General features: G+C 38.3%; 1 protein-coding gene across 1 annotated transcript; it reads right to left on the minus strand.

The window, feature by feature from the left end:
• Positions 1–2,302: 2,302 nt before the first annotated feature.
• LOC114042588 (zinc finger protein 2-like) lies at positions 2,303–3,268 on the minus strand. The gene has a single exon (XM_027861271.1). The coding sequence runs from the start codon at positions 3,266–3,268 to the stop codon at positions 2,303–2,305; it is 966 nt and encodes a 321-aa protein (XP_027717072.1).
• Between the last annotated feature and the right edge of the window lie 22,903 nt (positions 3,269–26,171).

A 26,171-nucleotide genomic window follows, 5' to 3' on the forward strand; every position in this document is an offset into this window, starting at 1 on the left:
ATATCTTTTGAGCAGAGATCTAGTGGGGAATGGCTCATTTTTATATCTGGATCCATTCTTTAAATACTGGGAAATGGGACCTTTATTGCAGAACCTTACTGCAAATCATTTACCCATTTAATGGCTTCCCTTTTACATTTCAGATACATCAGTTTCTTCATGTGATAAAAATTTCCCATTTTATTCCATATGCTCTTCTCCACCCCTATCCTGGGGATGCACTTTTCCCCCCTTCATAATGACAAAATGAATCTTCATTATCATTTCCCTGATTTTCCTCATTATCATATCTCAGACATGTATCCATTTGGAGCTAATCCTGGTCTACACTCTCTTAGTTCTGCTGACTTCACTTTATGTCAGTTCATGTAAGTCTTCATAGGTTTTTCTGAAATCACTTTGTATCAGTTCATGTAAATCTTCACAGATTTTTCATCATTTCTTACAGCAAAATAGTATTCCATTACATTCATATACCACAACTGGTTCAGCCATTCTCCAATAAATGGGCATTCCCTCAATTTCCAATTCTTTGCTACTGTATTCACTTTGCTGCTATAAATGCTTTTATACATGTAGGTCCTTTTCCCTTTTTTATCATCTCCTTGGGATAGAGATCTAGTAGCGGTATTGTTGGATCAAAGGGCACGGACAGTTTTCACTGCTTTTTGGACATACTTCCAAAGTGCTCTACAGAATAGTTGAATCACCAACAATGTACCCACCAATGATGCATTAGTGTCCCAATTTTCCCAATCTCCAACATTTGTCATTTTGTTTTTCTATCATATTAGCCAATCTGATACAACCTGCCCTTTTTAGAGATGAGTAAACGGGCACAGAGAGATTATTCCTCACTCAGAGTTACACAGCGAAAAAGCATCTGAGATGAGATTTGAAGACAAGTCTTCCCTAAATCCTTCTCCCTATCCATCACAACACATTGTTTTCACTACTACACTCTTCTGAATGTTGATTTGAATAAAAATAAAAAGTGACTAAACTATCCAGAACTTTTAGGCCACTGACATTGCTATCCAGGAAAAATAATAATAATAATAGTAAAGTTACAAGTAGTTCAGTTTACATAGCGAGTTAATGCTTGCAAAGCACTTGACAGATACTGTCACATTTGAACTTCTCATCAGCCATGACAGATAGGTGCTATTATTATTCCCATTCTATAGATGAAGAAATTCACCCAAGAATAGGTTAAGTAACTGATCCAGAATCACACAGCCAGTAAACATCACAGACTGAATTTGAATTGACTCAGGGACACTCCTCTATCCATTGTGCTACCAAGTAGTCTAAAACATCATTACAAAAATAAATGTCCAACAAACACCAAAATATTTATACTAGGACTTTTTGTGCCAGCCAACATCATGAGACGAAGTGAATACCAATCAAGGGGGAATGGCAGAAGAATGCCATGGAATATTTTAGGGGAGTCATTGGAAACCTTAGAATTTCAGAGAAAAATTCAATCCATTTTCAGGGCTTCAAGCATGGTATAAAATATGTGATGTATAATGAGGTCTATGCGGGAGGAACAGGCCTTCCTTCTTTAATTAGATCCATAAATTTTATCTCCAGCAAGATTTTTCCAACGTAGATGCATGTATGAGCTCCAAGTGAAGGCTTGCATCAATAGGGAATATTGTGTTGTCTAATCACCTCCATCTTTCAGGGAAAGTCAGGACCTCATTGAGCACATTCATAAGTCTTCTCTCCACTATGAATCCTTGATGTAAAGGAAAAGATGACCTCTGGCTGCAGGCCTTTTCACATTGAGTCCTTATAGGGTTTGTTACCAAGATGAATCTTCTGATGTCTTAACAGGCTCTATACTCCATTTGTATGAATTTCCACATTCATTAAAGTCATAAGATTTGTATCACCTGTGAATTCTCTGATGAGAAATATGGGATGACTTTAGCCTGAATGTTTTTCCATGTAGATCATATTAATGAGATATTCTCTAGTATGGATTCTGTAATGTTTAGTAATGAAAGAGCGCGCATTAAAAGCTTTACCACATTCTACATACCCATAAGCTTTCTCTCTAGTGTGGCTTCTCTGGTGTACAACAAGATCAGAGCTTCTAAAAGCCTTCCCACATTGATCACATCCATAAGTTTTCTCTCCAGTGTGACTTCAGTGTTGTACAGCAAGATTGGTGCTGCATTTGAAAGCCTTTCCACATTGATTACACTCATAAAATTTCTCTCCAGTGTGCATTCTCTGATGATCGGTAACATCACAGCTTCTTCTAAAAACCTTTCCACACTGATGACATTCATAAGGTTTCTCTCCAGTGTGCAAGACTGGTGCTGCATTTGAAAGCCTTTCCACATTGATTACATTCATAAGGTTTCTTTTCAGTGTGACTTCTTTGATGTAGAGCAAAATGGGGCCTCTGCTGGAAAGTCTTTCCACACTCATGACATTCATAAGGTTTCTCCCCAGTGTGGATTCTCTGATATTGAGCAAGTTTGGAATTCGGACTGAAAGCCTTTCCACACTGTAATTGTTTGTAAGGTTTTTCTCCAGTGTGGCTTCTCTGATGTATAGCAAGACTGAAGCCGAATCTGAAAGTTTTTCCACACTGATTATAGTCATAAGGTTTCTCTCCAATGTGGCTTCTCTGATATAGGGCATAATGGGGCCTCTGTTTGAAAGCTTTTCTACACTGATCACATTCGTAAGGTTTCTCTCTAGTCTGCATTCTCTGATGTACAGTAAGATGACTTTTAAATCTAAAAGCATTTCCACACTGATTATCTTCATAAGGTTTCTCTCCAGTGTGAATTCTCTGATGTTGAGTAAGGTTGGAGCTCTGTGTGAAAGCCTTTCCACATTGATGACATTCACAAGTTTTCTCTCCAATGTGTATTCTCTGATGTTTAGCAAGATCAAAATTTCTTCTGAAAGTCTTTTCACATCGATTACATTCACAGGGTTTCTGGCCAGTGTGAATTCTCTGATGTATAATAAAGGATGAATATTCACTAAAAGCTTTAGCACATTCATGACGCTCTTGTGGTTTCTCTACAGTATGAGTTTTTTGATGGTAAATAAGATATGACTGTTGACTCAAGTGTTTCCCATAATGATGACAATCATAAGGTTTTTCTCCTGTGTAGATTCTGTGAAATTCAGCACAGATTTGTCTCCTATTGAAGCCACAAGGACCATACCTCATGAAACTTTCCTCGTGAGCTTCTTTCACAGAAATGCTTAGCTTTGCAGTAGTCTCTTTCATCTCTGGTCTAATCTCTCTTTCTGAAAGAAATAAACAATAAAACATATATAGAGACATATGTACACACATATATACTTATAATCCCTTCCCTCCATTGCCAAAAAGTAAACTAACTGATCTACATTCTACTTCCCTAGGCTAAGAGAAAAGTCTTTAAAGTTCAATGGAGAGAATCAATCATTTGAAAATCCCATTAGGTCACACCTGCAGGATAACTTGATTTACAAAGAGCTTCACACACAATCACATTGGATCCTCTCAAAAACCTGTGACACTGGCAGGCTCAGCATTCCCATTACATTTACAACTCAGGCCATGAGCTCAGAATGGCTGGGTGACATGCCCAACATCTGTGTAGCTGAGGCTAGAACTCCAACCCTGCAAGTGGGCATGCCCTGTCCACAGTATTAGATGGCCATTCTCCATTGAACTTTTTTTTTTTAAGAAAAATTATTTTATTATTGCATGTTGACTTATTCTCTCCCTCACTTCAGATCTTCCTGTTCCCTGAGATACAGAAATGTTTAAATTAGGCCAATTAATAATCCTACAATGGGGTTATAAGTTCAAGTGAAAAGAAGAGTTAATCAGTGTGGCAAACTTCACTGTAACCTGATTTTAAGAAATTGTCACAGCCACTGCCAACCTTGAGCAACCACCACCCTGATCACTCAGCAGCCATCAACACTGGGCCGGAGCCTCCACCAGCAACAAGATTATGATTCACTAAAGGCCCTGAGGATAGTTAGCTTTTATTCATAATAAAATATTTTAAAATTAAAATATGTACATTTTTACACAAATAATATTATGTAATAGATAACAGTATATTGTAAACATAACTTTTATATACACTGAGAAACCAAAAATTCAGGTGACTCACTTGACTGCAGTATTCACTTTACTGTGGAGCTCTGGAACTGAACCCACAATATCTCTGAGTTGTGCCTGAAATTCTTCTCATTCTTGTTTTGACTTTGACTCTTTCTTCCCCAATTCAACTCTCCTCCTTCAACTGTTCCTAGCCTTACTCCTTGAGTTCCCTCATATCCCATTGAACTACATGTCTCTCCATTCCCAAACACTTTCCTTTCCCTGGATCAGGTAAGAGCAAGGCTCCTGATCTCTTCCTTCTTTTCAACAATCTCCATGTGTGTAGGCCATGTTGGCAGCTCCTAGACAGCAGGGACTGGCTTTCCCCTTCCTAAAGCTTAGCGAGGTGCCTAGAAAACTGGAGGTGCTTCATCCATGCTTAGTGACTGATGACAGGGCCCAGGGCTGACACCAAGGGCTTGACTACTTCAAGCCCTGTATTCTGGTCTCTGTCTTAGTTGGCCAATGCAGGTTCTGGCCTCAGCCCTGTTTCTGTCTCTTTCCTGCACCTTATCTCCTATATTGAATGGCCTTTTTGTCTAGTTCTAACCATGTTGGAACCCAACCAGATCCACAGTGAAGATCACAGAGACTTCTTTCTAGGCTCCTGAAACATCTCATACTATGGGACACCTGGGAGTTTCTACCTCCCTTTTCTCCAAACTGAGAGTGGCTGTCAACTCAATGAATCTGGCCAATGATTATCGAAGAATGGGCCAAAGATTGAGCCTCAGAGATCAGGGGAGGGACACAGGTGGATGATTCATGAAACATGATTTAGCTAAAATCTTAACTTACCCTTCTTAGAAAATCATCTCTGAGATTCTCTTTGACATGGCATTTCATCCACAATCCAGTTACAATAGTACACATTTATATGCTGCTCACTATGCTAAGCAATTTAGAATCATTTCATTCCTCCAACAGCCCTGGGAAGTGTGGGCTATTATTTACATCCTCTTTACATATATATATCACAGTTAAATTGTTTTCTGAATGAAATTATGAGAAGAACAAATCCAGATTTATAAGCAATCCATAATGATATTTAAATCTGTTTTTCCAAGAGCCCACCATTTTCAGTTAACTGATGCTGTAAGTTTTCAAAAGTCTTTTTTTAATGCATATGAAAAAGTTTTTCATCCCTATAAGCTGAAAAGTAATGCTGAGATGCAATAAATAGTAAACATCACACTGGGTCTAATTAAAACAATTAAGGGTAAGTTCAACAACAGCACCTTGGATTGATGTATATTAGTATGCTTATATAAATTCTTTGTTCTTTTTTTCAGAACAGTTATATCAATATCACTTATGCTTTGATGGTAAAACAGATTATTTCCTGATTGTCAACTGGTCAAGAGCAACTTGTGTTATAATTTCTTGATTTAAAGCATCTGCTTTTATTACATTAAGTGAGACTTGAGATGTTAGAGATCTAATCTCAATCCTTAATTCTCCACACTATTACTTTAATGTTAAATAGCAAACTTAGTTTGTTCTAAGTTCCAAGTAGTAGAATTCTTTAAATTCACAGATTTATTATAATTACTCCTGCACTATTCTCCTAAGTTATAATTTATCTTTTCTTAGATTTAATTCAATTTATTGGCACTCAAGATTAGGTTTTTAAATAACAATTTCTTTTTTTTTCAGTTCTTTAACCTGTATTTAAATTCTATCCCTCCCTCCCTCCCCTTCATCCTGCCTGAGATGATAAGCAATCAGATAGAGGTGATACATGTACAATTATATAAAATATTTCTGTTGCAGTCTGAGAGGTTGTGACTCCTCAAAGACTAGAGTATAGGACAGGGTCATCTGGAATGAATCCACAGACTCAAGCACTCTTTAAGTCAAGTTGGCAAAAAGTTTATTGTTAAGCTTTTCAGTGGGCAAGGATTCTTAAGGAACCTGCAGTCTTAGAGGGGTACAGTTAAAGTTTATATAGGCTAAAATACAATAAAACATGTATCAAATATGCTAACTAGGTGATTCAGGGTGGGATTAGGGAGTGGTTAAGGAGTGGTCAGTTCTTAAAGGAACATGCACTTCTTGTACCCACTGCACAGGCGTTTTACTCAGAGTTCACTAGGAAAAGTCCATAAGGGGGGCCACATGGAGGTGTGGTTTTAGGCCTGCTACATCACTAAGTTAACTAGAGTTCAGGGGTAACTGAGAGTTGCCGAGTCTGCCACCAGTCAACGTCTTGTTTGACAAGATACATGGAGGGAGTATCCATATGTCTTAGGCCTAGAATAGAGATAATGGGGAGTCCAGGATGTAGATAATGAGGTAGAGCGGTGGTATAGAGAGTCCAGTGGGTAAGAATATCTTTACGACCCAGTGCAAAGCCAGTTCAAACTAATAATTCCTTCAGGTGCTGTTTGTAGCTGCACCAGGAAGAGAGGTAAGGGTCTTCTGGGCCCACTCATGAGTAATTGCTTAGCACAGTGTTCTTGGGCTGGGGGGAAACTGCCAGGGATAGTGTTTCTGAGGCCAGGGAGAAATTGGGATCCAAGCACAAGCACCAAACACAAGCACCCAAGCACCTCATCATTTCCACATTAGTCATTTGGTACAAGAAGACTCAAATAAAAGGAGGAAATGAAAGAAAGTAAAAAATAGCCTGCTGCAGCCTGTATTCAAACAGTATCAGTTCTTTCTCTGGAGGCAGATAGTATACTTCATCAGGAGTCCTTTGGGATTGTCTTGGATTGTTGGATTGCTGAGAATAGCTCAGTCATTTACAATTCATCATATAATGTTGCTGTTACTATGAACAACATTCTCCTGGTTCAATTCTCTTCACTTTGCATCAGTTCACAGCCTTTCCAGGTTTTTTTTCTGAAATCATCCTGCTTGTCATTTCTTACAGCACAATAATATCCCATTACAATCATATACCACAGATTGTTTAGCCATTCTCCAATCGATGAGCATCCATTTGATTTCCAATTCTTAGCCACCACAAAAAGAGCTGCTATCAATATTTTTGCACAAATAGGTCCTTTTCCTTTTTTTGGAGGTATTTGGGATATAGACCTAGCCTGCTCCTGGTTTGTGGGAGCCCAGCATGCTCTGGTGCAACCTTCACCAGACTGTGCTTCACTCTCACCCAGGTGCAACAGACCTTTCTTGTAGACCTTCTAAGCTGTCTTTGTTGTCTGTGGGCTGAGAGTCTGGAAACTGCCACTGCTGCCCCTGATTCAATCACCCCTGGGCCTGTTCCTGGTTTGTGGGACCCCAGCATGCTCTGGTGCAGCCTGGGCTGGACTGTGCTCTCTTCCCCACATGTAACAGACCTTTTCTGCTGACATTCTAAGTTGCCTTGGGCTGGAAAATCGTTTTGCTCTGTCTTTTTGTGGGTCCTGCCCCTCTGGAATTTGTTGAGAGTCATTATTCAAAGGTATTTAGAGGAGTTCGGGGGAGAATGAGTCCCTGCCTTTACTCCCCCATCTCAGCTCTGCCTGCTGTTCCTCTGATTCTTGCTGGCTTACTGGCATTAGCCGGTGGAAAGGATGAAACAATTCATGCCACAGGAGCCAAATCCACCAAAACCGTCCAAGAAGGAAGCTCCTGCTGGTCCTGCAAGGAAAAGGAACAAAACATGGAACAGAAACATGAGTCAGTCTTGTTGGGAAAACTCCATTCGATCTCTTTCTCCTTCCCCTCTCTTCTTGCCTCTCCCTCTCCTCCATCTCTCTTCCTATTTCTCTCAAAAGCACAGGTGCCAATGACCATAACAATATCTTGGTCTTCAAGATAAATTAATCTTTCAAAAGTTGCAGGAACCTACAAGGGGGAAATCCTATTCATTATTAGATTGTCACCAAAAGGAAGAAAGTTGATGTTGTCTTAGAAATGATGGGACCCCGGAGAGAAGTGACCACCCCTTCCAGAATGTGGAATAGAGGAGGGAATATCAGGGCTAGGCACCATAGGGCACCATGGATTTGGAAAAAGCAGGTTACAAAGTGCTCAGAAGAAGGATAGGTAAGCACCAGAGCCTCATTCTATAGGGGAAGTTAGCCCAAGAGTAATAAATCACATTCAAGGATCTAATCCTGAAGACACAAAGGAAAATAATCTCAACGACAAAAACAAAAACCTTTATTGTCCCAAGTGACTTCTATGGGGTCAGAGGTTGCTCATCACCAAACTTAGTTTAAAAAACACAATGCACACATGGTGGAAGCAAGAACAGGAATGAGAGGATGACATGAAGAGTATGAAACTGTCTAGTAAATTTAGTATCAGAAATTCTAGGACAGTCTCATGGAGGAGGGCTCGAACTTGAACTTGTTTGCTTGATCTCCAGAGAGGAGAACCAGGGGACAAGCACAGATGGTACAGGAAAGCCAATTTAAGCTTAATTTTTAAAAAATGAAACAAAACAAAACACCACTCAACCAAACCCAAACTCAACAATGTCTAAGTTGTCCTCAGGTGGGGTGAATGGCTTCAAGAGATGCCAGGAGGTCTCCCACCCTTGCAGGTCTGGAAGTAGAGGCTGGAAGACCACTTCTGGCTCTTATTGAAGATGGGCTTTGGGTATAGGTAGGACTAACTGTCATTGAGGGCCCTTCCAATAAACATTTATTTTGTTTATTGTTGTGCACCACAGACAACCTCAAGGGACTGATCACCCAGGAAATGTCAGAACAAGTAAAGGATGACTCCAGCCAGGAAGCCAGTAGCAAGGATTAAGCATTTGCAAAGGGCCAGAATTGGCTCAGGATCCAAAGGGAAAAGGTCCCAATGGGGGAGACAGTAGATAAGGAAATAATTACCTATAAAAATAGCTAACATTTCTATATCACTTTGAGGTTTGCAAATCCCTTTGATACATGACAGCCCCCACTCTGTGGCAGGCCCTCATCACTTTACACCTGTGTTATTGTGATACCTTCCTGGTGGGTCTAGTGGCCTCAGCCCTCTTCCTACTCTAGTCCAGCCTCCATTCAGCCACCACAGTGATGTTCCCAAGGAGCAGGTCCCATCATTTCACCTCCTACTCAATAAACTCCAGTGGTTTCCTTTTGCCTCCAGGATCAAATACAAAATGTTGTTTGGCATTCAAAGCCCTTTATAACCCACCTTCTGCCTACATTTCCCGTCTCCTTGACAAATACACCACCATCTAGTGATACGAACCATCTGGATGTTCCATGAACAAGAGCCTCCATTCCTGGTCTCCTGGCATTTTCTCTGGCTATCTCCAATGCTTGGAATGTTCTCCACCCCCAGCTCAGCTACTGACCTCCCTGGCTTCCATGAAGTCCCAACCAAAATCTCACTTCATATAGGCATCCATCCTCAATCTCTCTTTTTTTTTTAGGCAATTGGGGTTAAGTGACTTGCCCAGGGTCACACAGCTAGTAAGTGACAAGTATTTGGTCTGAGGTCAGATTTGAACTCAAGTCCTCCTGACCTCAGGGCAAGTGCTCTATCCAATGTGCCACCTAGCTGCCCCTCTCAACCTCTCTTAATTATGGTACTTTCTCACTGTTAATTATGATCTGACCTGAAGTTGAGACTAGAATTCCAACCCTGTGACTGGGAATGCTCTGTCCATGGTGCTCGATGGTCTTTCTCCATTGTGTGTGTGTGTGTTTTATTTTTAAAGAAAATTAATTTTATTATTGCATGTTGACTTGTTCTCTCCCTCTCCTTGGCCTTCCTATTCCCTGAATCACAACAGTATTGACATTGGGCCAATTAATAACCCTACAATGGGTTCTAAGTGTTCAAGTGAAATGAAGAATAATCAATGTGGCAAACTTCAATGTCACCTTATTTTAAGAAATTGCCAGACATAATAGTATTGCACATGTAATAGACTAAAATACAGTGTAAGCATAACTTTTATACATACTGAGAAAACAAAAAAATTTATTTGATTTGCTTTATTGCAGTATTCACTTTACTACAGTGTTCTGGAACTGAATCCATAAGGTCTCTGAGGTGTGCTTCCATTTTTATCATTCTTAGTTTGATTGACTCTTTCCTGTATAATTCTGCTCTCCTTCTTCAACCATTATTAGCCTCATTCCTTGTATTCCTTGTTGAACTAAGTGTCTTTCCATTCCAAAACACTCTCTTCTTCTCCCTGGATCAGCTAAGAATGGGGTTCCCAATCTGTTGTTTCTTCTCAAACCATCTGTATGTGTGTATGTCAGATTGGGAGCTCCTTGACAGCAGGGACTGACTTTCCCCTTCCTTTGTATCCCTAGGCCTTCGCCAAAGGCCTAAAAAAGTGGAGGTGCTTGATCCATGTTTATTGGCTGACTGACTGGGCCCAGGGCTGGTCTTAGTTGGCAAATGGGAGTTCTGGTCTTGGCCCTGTTTCTGTCTTTTTCCTGCAACTTATCCCCTATATTGAGTGACCTTTGTCTGTTCCTAACCCTGATGAGATCTAACTAGAGCAATAGTGAAGATCACAGAAGCTTCTTTCTAGGCTCTTCAAGGACCTCAGACTATTGGACAGCTGGTAGTCTCTACCTCCTATCTCCCTAAACGGAGAGTGGCTGTCACCTCAACAAATCTAGCCAATGATTCTGCAAGAATAGGCCAAAGTTTGAGCCTTAGAGGTCAGGGGAGGGACATGGATTGATGCTTTATGTAACCCATAGCTTTGGATTAATTCTAAGTAAGGCAGGAACCTTTGCTACTATTTACATGTTGCTGAATAGAGAGAGAGAGGGAAAATCATGAAAGCAAGACACCTGGGGTCACTACAGATTTAGGCTACATAATCTCAGTGTGGCCCTCCCTGTGGCAAGGCTATCCTTTGACATCTCCCTAACTGACTCCACTGGGGCAGCTAGGCAGTGCAGTGGATAGAATACTGGGCCTAGGGTCAGGAAGATGTGTTCAAATCCAGCCTCAGATACTTACTAGCTAAGTGACCTTGGCAAAGTCACTTCATCCTGTTGGCCTCAGTTTCCTCACCTGTGAAATGAGCTTCAAAAGGAAACCACTCCAGTATCCTTTGCCAAGAAAACCCCAAATGTGGTCATGAAGAATCAGACACAACTAAAATGACTGAACAACCACATGACTCCCTCTCCCATTCACCACAGCAGCTTTTCTAAATCTTTTCATTCATCCCCAAATCTCCCTTATCACTGTTCCCACTACTCACCCCCCCATGCACCTCAGCAGAGAAGTTTGACTCATATTTCACTAAAAAAAATTGGATATATATATCAAGAGATATCTTATCCTTATAAATCAGATGTCTCAATTTCCTTTTGGACCATAAATGGTCCTACTTCTACTTGCTAAAGCAAATACCTTTCCATTTCTAAATCATCCCATTTCATCCTTTCTTCTTCCTCAGTAGATTTCATACTCTAGCATTCCCATTTTCCCCCACTAATTTTCAGTCTTTCCCACAATAATGACTCCTTCCCTATTGCCACAAATAATACCATTTTTAGCTAATTCTCAAAACATGGTCACTTGATCAATTTAAGCCTAAGAGATATTTTTCAATATCTTTCTTCTATTTCATAGGTAAACAATTGTAGATGTCCATTTACAACTGGTGTCTCCAACTCCTTTGCTTTCTTTGAAATTCTCTGCAGTCTATACATTGTTCAAGTGAAACTCCTTTCTCCAAAATTACCAAAATCTCAAAATTGCTAAATCCACTTGCCATTTCTTCATCCTCATCCTTCTTGACTTCTCTGCAGGCTTTGACACAGTCAATCACCCTCCTCTCTCTCTCTCTCTCTCTCTCTCTCTCTTTCTCTCTCTCTCTCTTAGAGACACTACTCTTCTGGTTCTCCTTCTATCATATCCAAAACCAGACTCATTCTCTTTCCCTAAGCTCTCCCACCTCCCTACTTTCCTAATGCTCTCCAAGGCATGGCTATGGTAAGTTGGGGAAAGAATTATTGAAGGTCGAATTAAACAAGAATATAAAAAATTATAGATATAGGAATAAATTTAAGTACATGCATGGCTACTAGAGGGTATTCAGACTAGAAAAGATCAAATTAAAATGAACATATGGCTTGTAAAGGTTAAAATACTTAAATTTTGAGAGGGGAAAAGCAGAACTTGCAAATTATTTTAGAACAAATAAATATTTTATAGGATGAAAAAAGGAAACTTATAAAACAATTTTTATTACTTGGAAGCTTGTAAGGTCATGAAACAAACCACAGGGCCTTGGAATCTCTGCTAAATGATATATTACAATAAGGTAGGTTAAGAAAAAGCAAAATAGATGGAATTAATTTTTGAGTGATTTGAAAGGAATAGAGAGAAAATTATACCCTGAACCCTACAGAAAAGTACAGTCTTCATTAGACAGTTTTTCAGTAATGAAATGCCTGTTACCTCTATATGAAGTCAAAATTGTGTTGTAACAAAAATTGAAACTTTAAATAAAAAAATTATACTACAAATAAAAGTATCTTTCTAAGTCAAATCATTGTTAAATATTTACTAAAGTATGAGTTCAATTGGGCCCTGAAATTTGAAATCTTGGAGGTTAATGGCCTTTGTGGAAGTTGAGATTTTTAAATTATTGAACTATATTTCATTTACCTGAACTCAAAGTTAAATTGGTGTAATAAGATTTTATGTTAATTTGTAACCATTAAGAGATTACCTCCTCTTTTGATGAGAAGCAAACATGTCCTAATATGGAAATCTACAGTTTTGGAAACTATCAAAACTTTGTGAAAGAAAGAAGCAGTTGGGACTCAGGATTATTCACAGTCAACAAGCACCAAAATGGAAGTTGCCTTTGAGAAAACTGTTCAGTGTTTCATGAAGAGTAAATAATCAAGAAGAGAGTAATAATAGTAACTTACTATTGTGAGAAGAATAGCAGGGAACCTCTTAGGGCACCATTATCTGTGACATTCCTCTGCCATAGCCGGGCTCTGGCCAATCCCTTTGGGCATCACCACAATAGTTTTTCCAGCATTAAAGAGGCAAATTCTGAGAAGGAGACAGTTGACTTCTTTTCCAAGGTCATCAGTGAGGAACTAGGTGGGAACTTAAAGTTTGCAGTGGTATTTAGTAAGTTGAACTTGGTTGCATTTGACTGTCATTTATAAAAACTATAGGCTTGGAGTGAACTATCATTTAACAGCCTTTAAGAAAGAAAAAAGGGGTGGTGATATTGCAATTAATTGGTTTTGTGTAAAAAATTTGGGGTGAAGCATAAAGTAAAATTAAGTGGAATAAAAATTAAGTCTGTATGATTGAGAAATAGAGATTAGAGGAATCAGAGGGGGGAAAAATGGTCCCAGTAAAATAGAAAAGATTTGGAAATTAAGCATTTAGCAATTAAGAATTAAAACAATGCCCCTTTGATTGTTGCTACATGTCTCCTTTCCCCAATCAATATAATATCAGTAGAAATTTAACAGATACATTTAACATAGATGAACCGATTGATACAGAAAGGATCATTTCCTTGCTCTGGCTTCAATAGTTGTGCTAAAGGATTGGTAACATAGAAAATTTAAAGGAATTGATTTGAGTCCTTGGGTAAGTCAAAGAAACAAAGAAGCAGTAATGGAAAGTTGGGAGTGTCACCATGAATTTTGTTGAATATAAGCCAACTAAAAATAAAGAAACCTTGTGCAAAATGAAGTTTAGTTATTGCCTCTAGTCATTATAAATCAAAATTATTGGGTTGAAAACAGTGCAATGGTAGTAAATTAAAGAATCTAATCAGTTTTTCTATGTACAAAGGGGATAATAAATATTTACACCTATCTCCCAGGGTTGTGGGGAGAAACATAGTTGTAAAGTGCTTGACACAGTGCCTGGCTTGTGTAAAGGATGAGCACTGTAGTGTTCAGAATATGTAGGAATACAACTGAGGAGAGGACTCTGGGAAGATGGTGGAGTAGGTCAGAAAATTTCAAGCTCTCAAGATTTTCCTCCACAAAAGAGATAAAATAGTGCCTCTGGGTGAACACAGAGTAGTGAAAATAATTAAGACTGGGACAGAACAGGGGTCTTCCAGGGGCAATCAGAGAACATCTGAAGAAAAATCCCAGGATGAGATTTCCTCCCAGTGAAGAGTAAACACCTCCAGGTTAGGGACCTTTCAAACAACAAGTGGTAAGCCCTGGGGTTAGCTGGTTTGGGATGCTATCTCAGTCCAAGGCACAGGAAGTTTTACCCCCAGGACAGCGAGGAGAGTTGGGAATCTGACCTGGGGAAGGTCTAGGGAACCTCTGCTGACAAGGAACACTGGACCCAGCTGTACTGCAGAGAGTGGTGAGGGTAAGAAGGAACCAGCACATCCTGGTTGAATGCAGAAGCAGTGGGGCAGGATACCGCTGGCTGTGGGCACTTGCAGGAGGCTGGAGGTCTTGGTTTGAGTTCAAAGTCAGAGGGGAGAACTGAAGAGGATTAGATGCCAGAGGCACCATACCCCATACCCCAGAACTAGTGGTGATCATTGATGGGGTATGGGCCCAAGGCAAGATCTTTGCTCCTTGCCCCAAAAAGAATTTGGTTCCCATTTGTCTATGGGCCCCTGAAAACCCTTAAACCTTTCTAACTCTGGTCTCAAAGCGTTCCTTATTGACTCCCCGTATCTCCCTTTGAAAACCCTAGCCCCACCTTTGGATCTTATTCAGATGCCTTTCAAACTTCTTCCTTCCAGCTCCCTTCATTATCTATTCCCATTGTCTATTCACTCTCCCAGACCTTCCAAACAGAATTCTCCCTAAGTCACCCAGACCCTTTCCCCAGCCCCTCCTCTGGTCACCCAAAATTACTTGAGTGTATATAAGATCTACCCTGGCCCCCATTTAAACACTGAGACTTTCTCATGCCCAAAAGACTGAGACTTTCTCATGCCTGATCATCCCTATGGGCGTTACTAATGTTCAGATACCTTAAGAGTCTGGTCTGTATGGTTTATCTCTAATAAACTTTTTCTTTGGCTGAAAGAAGATTTGGGTTGAATTCATTCAAACAGGGCCTGCGTTTTGTGATCTTGGGGTTCCAGCACCCCTAAACCTCTAGAACTCATCAATTATAAAAACTAAACTATTACAAAAAAATGCATAGGCAAAGGAGAAAGAATCCAAAGAGTAATGTCAAATGGTCACCTGCCCAAAAAGAATTCAATGAAGAACTAAAAAAGACTTTAAAAATCAAATGAGAGAGATTGAGGAGAAATTAAAAAGAAAAATAAGAATAATCCAAGGGAAACAAGAGGATTAGGAAAAGCAAATCAGTCAATTAGAAAAGGAGATCCAGAATCTCAAGAAAGAAAATGACTCTTTGAAAATCAGAATTGGGACAGGAGATAGAGAACATTACAAAAAGCAAAATGGATACCTTTGATTACATTCAATTGAAAAGTTTTTGCACAAACAAAGCCAATGCAACTAAGATTATGAGGACGGTAGAAAATTGGGAATTTTTACAACCAGTCTCTCTGATAAGGGCCCCATTTCTAAAATAAATAGAGAATTAAGTCAAATCTATAAGAATGAAGTCATTCCCCAATTGATAAATGATCAAAGCATATGAATAGGCAATTCTCAGATGAAGAAATTAAGGCCATGTATAATCATATGAAAAAAATACTCTAAATCACTATTGATTAGAAAAATGCAAATCAAAACAACTCTGAGGTACCACATCACACCTATCAGATTGGCCAACATGACAAAACAGGAAAATGATAAATGTTGGAGAAGATCTGGGAAAATTGGAACACTAATTCATTGGTGGTGGAGTTGTGAAATGATCCAACCATTTTGGAGAGCAATTTGGAACTATGCCCAAAGGGCTATAAAAATGTACATACCCTTTGACCCAGCAATAGCACTTTTAGGGTTATATCCCAAAGAGATCATACAAATAGGAAAAGGACCCATATGTACAAAAATATTCATAGCAGTTATTCTTGTGGTGGCAAAGAATTGGAAATATGAGAGGATGCCCATCAATTGGGGAATGACTGAGCAAGTTGTGGTATATGAATGTGATGGAATACTATTGTGCTATAAGAAATGATGAGCAGTCTGACTTCAGAAAAACCTGGAAAGACTTGTATGGTCTGATGCTGAGTGAAGTGAGCAGAAGCAAAAGAATGTTGTACACAATAACAACCATGTTGTGCATGACTAACATTGATAAACTTAACCCTTCCCAGCAATACTAGGATCTAAGACATCTCCAAAGGCCTCATGATGGAAAATGCTATCCACATCCAAAGAAAAAACTAGGGAAGATGAAGTGTTATTTTATTCTCTTCTGTTGAGTTTTGTTTCCTCTTTATGGTGATTCCTCCTATTGGTTCTACTTTTCAGTTACAACATCACTAATGTGAAAATATGTTTCATAGGAATGTATATGTATAGCCTATATCAGATTGTGGGCCATCTTCGGAAGCGTGGTGGGGAAGAAGGGGGAGAAAAATTTTAAACTTGAAAGCATATGGAAGTGATTGTTGATAAATCAAAATAAATTAATAGAAAAATTTTTAAAAAAGAAAATCAGAATTAGGTAAGGGGAAGCCAGTGAAGTTATAAGAGACAAAGAAATAAAAAAATATATAAAGAATGAAAAAATAGAAGAGAATGTGAAAGATTTCATAAGAAAAACATCTCATGTGGAAAACAGATGAGTAGAAAACATACCAATAATTGGACTACCTGAAAGCTATGATCAAAAAAAAAAAGAATCTTGGTACAATAATACAAGAAATAATTAAAGAAAATTGTCCTGAAGAATTAGAAAAAATCCATAATCACCACCTGAAAGAGATCCTATGACGAAAAGTTATAGGAATATTACAGTCAAAATCTGAAACCCCCAGCTCAAGGACAAAATATTATGAGCAACAAGAAAAAAACGATTTTCATATGGCTTGACCACAATTAGAATCACACAAGACCCAGCAGTGGCAACACTAAAAGATTGCAGGTCTTGGAACACTATATATCAAAGAGCAAAAGAACTGGGCTTCTAGCCAAAAATATCATACCCAGCAAAGCTAAGCACAATTCTGAATGAAAAAAATAGATATTTAATGAATTGTCAGACTTTCAGAACTTTGTTTAAAAAAAAAAAGCAGAATCCTGAACTCAATAGAAGATTTGACATACAAGAGTCAAGAGAAATTATAAGGTACATACCATGACCAATTATAAGGGACTCAATAAGGATAGAATGTTTACCTTTTATGCATGTAAATATAAAACCTATATCTAGGATTGTTTTTAGTAATTAGGTAGCTTATAAGAAAGATTGGAGTAGACCTAAGTATGACATGATTTCAAATAGTAAAACCATTCAAGAACAGCTAAAAGAGTAATTATCTTATACAAATGAGATGCAAAAGAAGAACCAATACAGAGGAATTAGATGGGGGAAGGGGGCTGTTAGTTCTGGAAACGTACTTTCATTTGGAATGGGTTCAAGAAGGAAAAACACATATACATCTAAAAGAGTATAAAAGTTTTCTAAATTTAGAAAGAAATAAAACTGTAAGGGGATAGGGAGGGGGGAGAGGATAAAGGAGGGATTTTTAGAAGGGAGGGGGAGAGAATAGGTCAAAGGGGTATAAAAAAGGGTATTTAGATTTAGGGAAATGGGAGGATAAGGGAGGGATTGCTGGAGGGGGGTAGGTTAAGTAATAGGAGGGCAAGGTAGCAGGTAGAAGTAAAGCAGAGGAGTTAGGAGCAACAGGAAATAAGAGATATGCACAAACATAAAAAAAATTAGGAGTAGTATCTCTTAGGGGTAGTATATGTTTATATATGTGTATATGTATGTATGTATACATGTATGTATATATCAATATCCATATATATATATATATGTGTGTGTGTTTAATTATAGTCATGGGGTGGAAGGTAAGGGGGAAGAAGGGGGGAAAAGAACAAAGTAAAAAGTATACAACAGAGAACAAAAGAAAACCTACAATGAAGCAAAGAAAAGATGGACAGTTTTCATTATAACGTGCAGTATTTAGTGTATTGGCTTTCTTGAAATGAAAAGTTATTGCTATACATTCTGAATCCTCTCTTATGTTCTGTTGTGCACATGACACATTTTTGTTTTCTTTTCTTACTTTATATTTAAGTTTATGTTTCTTTTTATTATATTTAAATTTCAGTATTTGTCTAAAATAAAATTTTGAAAAAGGAACACAATTGAACAAAATGCTGTCCTAACATTTATAGGTACTTTTTAAAATTGGTATGGAATGCTAACAAAATTAAGAAATTATAGACCAAACATTTTAAAGTATTACTAAAAATGAGCTTAAGCAACTTTCAAGACAGAAAAAGCCTAGCACATGGTAAGTACTACATAAATTACTACGTTTAGCATGAAAATGCCAAGGGTAATAAAATAAATTACTTTAAGTTTGAAAGGTATTTAAGTAAATTATTATCATCTGATTGGTAATGTTTTAAATGTAAGAAGGGTAAGAGAAGTTACTAAAGCAAGTTTCTTCCTCTGTTCAATCTGAATACTGTTACATCATAAATATATCTGTTATAGGATTATTAGAGTATATTTTGTATATAAAAACTAGAAAATAATAATACTAATAATAAATTACTGTTGGAAGAAAAATGTGGTAAAATCCTCTTAGGAGATCTTTATCTGGGAGGTTCCTTCGAATGGGCCCCACTGACAGGGTATTGTGAGACTCTACAGCACTGCCATTTGAAGAACCAGGGCCTCTCCCACCTAAAGTGGAGAAATGAAACTTTTGAATAATAAGTGGGTATTATTTGGGATGATTTGGAAACTCTCGTAACTGTATCTTTCAATGCTATTATTTTAAATCAACTATTCACTGTGTGTGAACTTGTGGTGAAGAAGTGGAAACAGCAGTACAATGCTAAACAGGTCTCTCGGCCTGCATGACTGAGGAAGGTAAGCCATTCCTTCAATTTCTATCACCAGGTGTACTTTTTTTAGTTCCCAGGGAGTGGGGAGGGGTCATTGTGGCACACAAGGAATAATAGATTCAATCAAGCAAGGGTGGGTTACTCTAGATACCACCCTAATGGCAACTGGCATAACAGCCACTTGTCCAACTTTTAATCAGCTTGCATTTTAAGTCATCTGCTAGTTTCTGGTGTTCATCTGCTAGCTTGTACCCCTCTTTGAGTACTTACAGAAAAAGATTATTGTGCCCAAGTCAGTACTTGACCAAAGTTGAAATATTCCCTGGTTTTAAAGCCACAGCTCCCTCTCGTATCATAGCTTTCACTTGCCTACGTGGACTCTGCTTAGGGATCCCATGTCATTCTCATCTCATTGTATTCTAGAAATGTTCAGATAGTCTGTCTTTGGCTTTATCTACAGACCAAAGTAGGGAATGATGGTTGTAAACAGATGAAAGTTGTTGAATGATAGTTGTGAAGAGATGGAATTTGTGAATAGCTGAAACATTCTATATGAGATTTTGAGGCTCATATGTGAGAAAAATAATGATCATCTAGCCCTAAGCTGTCATTAGTGAAATTTTGCTATTTGAGAAAGAGTCCGTTGGGATTTGATTTGCTGCTAATCTAAGTCTTGAATCCAGATATACGTGACTGGCCCCTCATAAGGCTGCTAGTTCAACATGCTATGTGCCCTTCCACCTAAGGACTGCCACAAGTGGATGTCTGTCCCTAAGAAAGTAAAGAGAACAACCTTGGGAAGGCAAAGGCAGGATTCTCTTGACCTATCCCCATCTTGGTAAATAAGATATTTTCCTACCTAGTTAATTCTGAGCCTGGCTATGACATCCTGCCATACAATTGGCAGCCTATGACTCACCTGAAATCAAACAGAATTAATGCTACTATGTCTCTGCCTTTCTCCTCATAAAGCAAATTCTATTGATAGGAGCAAGTGTAATAGAAGATGAACCCTATTGGTGACTTCTGATTAAGTAATATATGCTAGTATAGGGAGGGATCATTTTGAATTGTCATTTGAATCACAAATAATAGAGACCATGAAGACTTGTAATTGGTGGGTTATTTAGTTTATAAGAAATCATCCTATAACATTCTTTCATTGTGATAATATGATTAGTGGCACATGTCACTTAGTGGAAAATGTGACTAATTTTCAAAATCAGATTAAGAATTTTATATGTGAAATCTGTTTAAAACATTCATCTAATAATATTAAGAGAGACAAAGACTCTCTTTCCAGTTCAGGTTCTTATGATGCAACAGTTGAAATTCTCTGAAGTTTCAGATGAATTATATATTCTTAATATAAAGATTCATCTTACAGGTGTATTTTAAACTAGTTTGTATTGTCCTCCTACATGCTCTTGGAAACTAGGAAGCAGATCTAGAAGGAAATAAGCCTCTTCAGAGCTGACCTATGAATGTGGCTTGTTTTAGAAATATAAAATTACAGACCTGGAACTTTTTTCATCTACATTAAGGACATGTGATCCTTAACAACTGAATCTATCTAAAGCTATGAAGCTACGATTATTGGAACTTGCTGTTAGACCTCATGGGACTGTAATTGATATTGTGAGTCTGATTCCAGATATGATCCTCAAAGGAATCCTATTAGGCCAATGATTCATGATACCAGGTACCTAAAGGGGTTGACATCCATGAATTATAGGTGAAGTTCTCCTGAGGAAGGCAGGGAGAATGATTCTTAGCATGGGCTGAGGTAGGATTCTCCTGACTCGATTTCCCCAGCATAAAATTGCCTCTTGAATGAAAGTATTTTAAGCCTAGCTCAGTAAAATTGGCTATCTATTATCAGGGCATCTTAATCTTTTTCCACTTGTGATCCTTTTTCACTCAAGAAATTTTTACATGACCCTGGGTCTATAGGTATATAAAATAGGTATACAAATCAAACATTTACTGATAATAAATCATAAAGAAATTTATTTTAAAACAATTCTTTGGTATACATATAATTTTATCATTTATTAAAGATGAAAGCAAATTTGCATACCAGTGAGATGAATGTGCTTGTTTATTTTTGCTTAAAGAATTAAATCTTGGCAGAATATTTGATACTGCAGGATGTAGAGCATCTTCAACATTTTTCAGAGTTGATCAATATTTTGATTTTATAATCATCCATGCTGAGACTGTAGCTTTGCATAAATATGTAGTACAAAATGGCAGAAATATGTTTAGGGCCATTTCAGAAATTGTTGGAAATTCTGTCCTAATCTCAGGCCAAGATTCATTTAATAATTTTGTATGTACTTTAAAAAAAAAAAAAAGAAACAAAAAAAACACTGCAATTCCTAACATACAATAGTCTCAAATCTGATCCAAGGTGTTTCTGGCCATGTTCGTTGGTGTTGCATGGTGTGATGGCATGTGCAGTGCAAAGTGCCTATGTTGTATGTTCAGAACCAAGGCTGCAGTGAAGTTGCATGGCAGAATATGGGCAAGCACTACCAAAAACACCTCAGATTCATGGAGCATTTGATTTTCAATGAATTTTTGGTTGTTGTGTGTTAAGAAACCTTTTACTATTGCCAAATTTTTAGCAACCCCCACATTCAGTCATGTGACCCCATATGGGGTTGCAACCCACAGTTTAAGAAGCACTGATAGAAACAACATACTTACTGCTTGATCTGGGAGGGAGGGAAGGATGGGGATGGGGGGGGCTCAGGAATGGAGCCAGCAGGAATGATCAGGGAAAGCCTGAGGCTGGGAGACAAAATCCAGTCTGAGATTCAGCCCTCTGGCAGGGGACCTGAGGGCTCTGAAAGAAGAGTGGGCAGGAAAGCAGGAGGCCTGGGGAAGGGGAGCACAGGTAGGGTTTGGAAGGAAGACATTCTAGCCCAGATCATGGCAGGGAGGTCAGGGACACTGGAAATATAGAAGGGCTTCAGGTGGATAGCTGAGCCTGGGAAAATAGGAAGACTGTCCTTAGGTCTAACTAGGAGCTGGGGAGGCCTCCTGGGACCCTCTGGAAGAGCTTATGCTTGGAATCCCTCATGGGACAGCTGACACAGGGAGTCAGTGCCTGGCATCTGATAAGGAAGCAGCCCAGGAGCTGGGAGTCAAGATAAGGGGGGGGCCAGGCAGGAGCTTTGGTTCCTGCATCCAAAATGGAACGCTAAGGAAAAGTTCATGGATCCTTCCAGAGGGTCAGGTCTGAAGTCAGAGCAACCAAATCTCTAACTAAAAGCTGGGGGCAGGAAGACAGGTCATCTGGGTCCTGGTGGGAGGACAGAAAGCAGGATTCCTGGGTCTCTGTGGGCAAGGTCTGAATGTTGGGGAAGGGTGACTCAATGGTAAATCTAGGGATGGTAGAGTCCTCAGACATTTGGTTAGTGATTAAGAGACTGGAAAAGATTTCAGGGGAGGGAGCTCATCCAGTAGCCAGGCCTGGGAGAGTGGCCTGCTCCTGGTGGACCTGGAGGACACTCACCACATGCTGAGATGAGGAAGATGAGACCCAATGGCAAGAGCAGCCAGCAGAAGAGGGGGGGAGGGCTGGCTCAGAACTACCTGGGACCTGCACCCACAGAGCTGGTTTCCAGAAGGTAAAAAGATCCCAGCTCCATGGGAAGGCAGAGGGATCTCTGCTCCAGGGAAGGCAGAGAGGTCTCAGCACCAGTGAAGGAAGACAGGTCTCATCTCCAGAGATAGTTTATCTGCAAAAGAAGAAGGCAGAGCAATCTCAGTATCAAGTTCCTGTTTTTAAGTCAGCCTACTCTCAGAGGATCCTCCTAGTCCCAAGAGCTACACTCTGCCCAAGCCTCTGAGGTCCCCGGGATGGGTCCTTTCCACCCATCACACCCATGGCCAGGACCTCAGGACCCTGTGTGCCTCTTCTACTCAGGCCCTGCTCTCCATCACAAGAAATTCCTTGACCACTGGAATTGCCCTATTCTGCCTAGACTCCTCTCAGACCTCCAAACTCCACCCCAAGGCTCTTATTCCACCTTGGCCACCACCCACCAGACTGTTCATCCCTGAGAACTCCTCCTCTCCCATCCCTCTATTACCTGATTTATTATTAGAGGAAAGATTGGGGAATTTAAGAGTTGGCTGGGGGAGAGCAAAGAAGAGACAACTTTGAGATTTCCAGGAAAGCAAGTGATTTACAGCAAAATAGAACCTCATTTCAAAATGTGGGTTGTTCACAAAATGCAGTCAGTTTGGTGATCACATTTCTCTTAATCTGAATTAGAATGTGGGCTCATTTAAAGTCACATGTGTTCTCCCAGGAGGATAATTGGGATGTCTGACCATCTATGAGTAGATCAGCCCTTAATGCAAAATATACTTAAAATTTGGCATTAAGGTGATATGTTTAGGAGCTGTAAGCATAAGAATTAAATGTAATTGGATCCTAATTGCCCCATTCCACTCTCTGAATGAAATCAATCTAGAGTATCCAATGGATGGATGGATAAAGTGATTTTTTTATTTAAGATAATTCTAAGACAATCAACTGAATTGATGTCATTATTTCATGGTCTAAAATGAATATTATTTATGTTATTATTATGCTTCTAATTTTTTCATCTTTGGATTTTTGGGAAAACATTTTATAAGAAATGATGTTAATTTGAATATTGATTTCTAGAGTGTTATACAATTGTACCCTTAGAAAATGAAGTATTCTTTTGATCTGGATACTGAGAAAATATTAAGCTGTAAGAATGTAGTTAGAATGTTTAAAAATTGTTATATACTTAATTGGGTATATTTTGCTTTAAAATTAACAATAATAATAACTTATTCTTTGAGGTAAGTACAAAGGAGCTTCTACATTCTGATTGCTAAAAGGACAATGCTTTATTCAGGCTTTCACCTGGATTAAGTAGGCAAAACTTAGGACAAAGAGAATTAAAAGGAGTTTATTATACTCTGTCAAAGTAGCAACACATTGAGAGGCTGATCACTGCAGAACAGCAAGGGATTCACGGTGGAACCACCTTTTGTTGATAAGTTTTGTAATGACACAAAAGACAATTTCGATAATTTGGGAACTAGGTCATGGGCAACAGAGCTATTACTTTATCGTCATTATTATTTTGACTACTTCCTCCTCAACTCTATTCCCCTTCTTGAACTTCCATTTTCCTCTCTCCTTGTATTTGCTAATCTCCTTGATGAACTTAATGTCTTTCCATACCAAAATGCTCTCTTTTTCCTGGATCAGCTCAGACTGAGGCTCATGATTTTTTGCTTCTTCTCAAATCATCTCCCTGCTTATTAAAATTTTATTTATTTTATTCTCAAGTTAAGAAACAAAACAAGCATTCCCATAACATGGTAGAAAAGAAAAAAAAAGATGATTGTACATGAAACTGCAAATATGTACAACTTGCTATTTCTCTTAAATATACAATGAAGTTAACACGTAACTCTTTTTTTTACCTTTTTTCTTCCCTCCTCCCTGCCATAGAGATGGCTACCATTAGACACAAATAGGTATATGTGTGTGTATATACACATATATATAGACACACACACATATATATACACACACATATGTTTGTATTATGTATGTATATATGTAAAACCATTCTATGCATACTTCTATTTGTCAGTTCTTTCTCTGGATGGAGAGAGTTTCTTGTTTCACATGAACTTCACAGCTAATTTGGGTATTTATACTAGTCAAAATGACTTAGCCACTCAAAGATGTTTTATAAACAATATTGCTATTATTGTATATGAAGTTCTCTTGGTTCTACTCATTTTATTCTTCATTGCATTGTGCAAGTTTTTCCATGGTTTTCTAAGATCATTGAGCTCATCATTTCTTACAACACAATAGTATTCCATCACAATCTTAAACTGCAGCTTGTTCAGCCATTCCCCAATTGATAGGCATTCTCACAATTTCCAGTTCTTTACCATTACAAAGAGGGCTGATAAATAATTTTTAGAAGATATATGTCCTTCCCATTTTTTTTTCTTTTTTTTGGTGAGACAATTGGGGTCACACAGCTAGTAAGCATCAAGTGTCTGAGACTGGATTTGAACTCAGGTCCTTCTCACTCCCAGGCCAGAGCTCTATCCACTGTGCCACCTAGTTGTCCTCCATTTTTCGCTATCATCTTGGGAAACAGACTGGGTAGTGGTATTGCTGGGTCAAACGGTATATGCTATTTAATTACTCTTTGGGCATAATTCCAGATTAGTCTCCAAAATAGCTGGATCAGTTCACAGTTCCACCAACAATGAATTAGTATGCCAATTTCTCCACATCCCTTCCAACATTTGTTGCTTTCCCTTTGAATCATTTTAGCCAGTCTGATCGATCTAAAATGATATCTCGAAGTTGTTTTAATACACATTTTCTAATCAAAAATTTAGAGAATTTTTGTATAAGTATAAATTATTTTGGTTTATTCATGAGAAAATAGTCTGTTCATACCCTTTGACCATTTATCAATTGGGGAACAACTCATATTATATATTTGGCAAAGTTCTTTATAGACTGGAGACATGAGACTTTTATCTGAAAGTCTATCTATAGTATTTTCCCCCAATTTTCTGCCATCCTTCTGATCTTGGCTATATTTGTTTTATTTGTACAAAACCTTTCTAATTTCATGTGATCAGAATTGTCTATTTAACACCTCACACTGCTCTCTATCTTGTTTATTCACAAATTGTTCACCTATCAATAAGTATGATAAATAATATATTCCATGTTCTTCAAATTTTGTTGTGATTTTTCACTATGTATCTAGGTAATGTCTCCATTTTGATCTTATCTTGGTAAGTGGTGTAAAGTATTAGTCCATGCTGAATTTTTGCCATACTGCTTTCCAGTTTTCCCAACAATCTTTACCAAATAATGAATTCTTATCCCCCAAACTTAAGTCTTTATACTTCTCAAATACAAGGATATTATATTTATTTGCTGCTGTAAATTGTATATCTACTCTATTCCACTGATCTACCTTGCCATTTCTTAATACCAGATAGTTTTGATAATTATAACTTATACTATAGTTTAAGATCTGGTACTGCTAAACCTCTTTTACATTTTTTTTTCATTAGTTCCTTTGAAATTCTTGACTTTATATTCTTCTTAATGA

The sequence above is a fragment of the Vombatus ursinus genome, unplaced genomic scaffold (assembly GCF_900497805.2).
Source record: "Vombatus ursinus unplaced genomic scaffold, bare-nosed wombat genome assembly UNPS02014607.1, whole genome shotgun sequence".
Taxonomy (NCBI): Eukaryota; Metazoa; Chordata; class Mammalia; order Diprotodontia; family Vombatidae; genus Vombatus; species Vombatus ursinus.

Excerpts from the sequence above, each read along its gene's own strand:
- LOC114042588 (XM_027861271.1), bottom strand. The coding sequence starts at position 3,268 with ATGAAAGAGACTACTGCAAAGCTAAGCATTTCTGTGAAAGAAGCTCAC.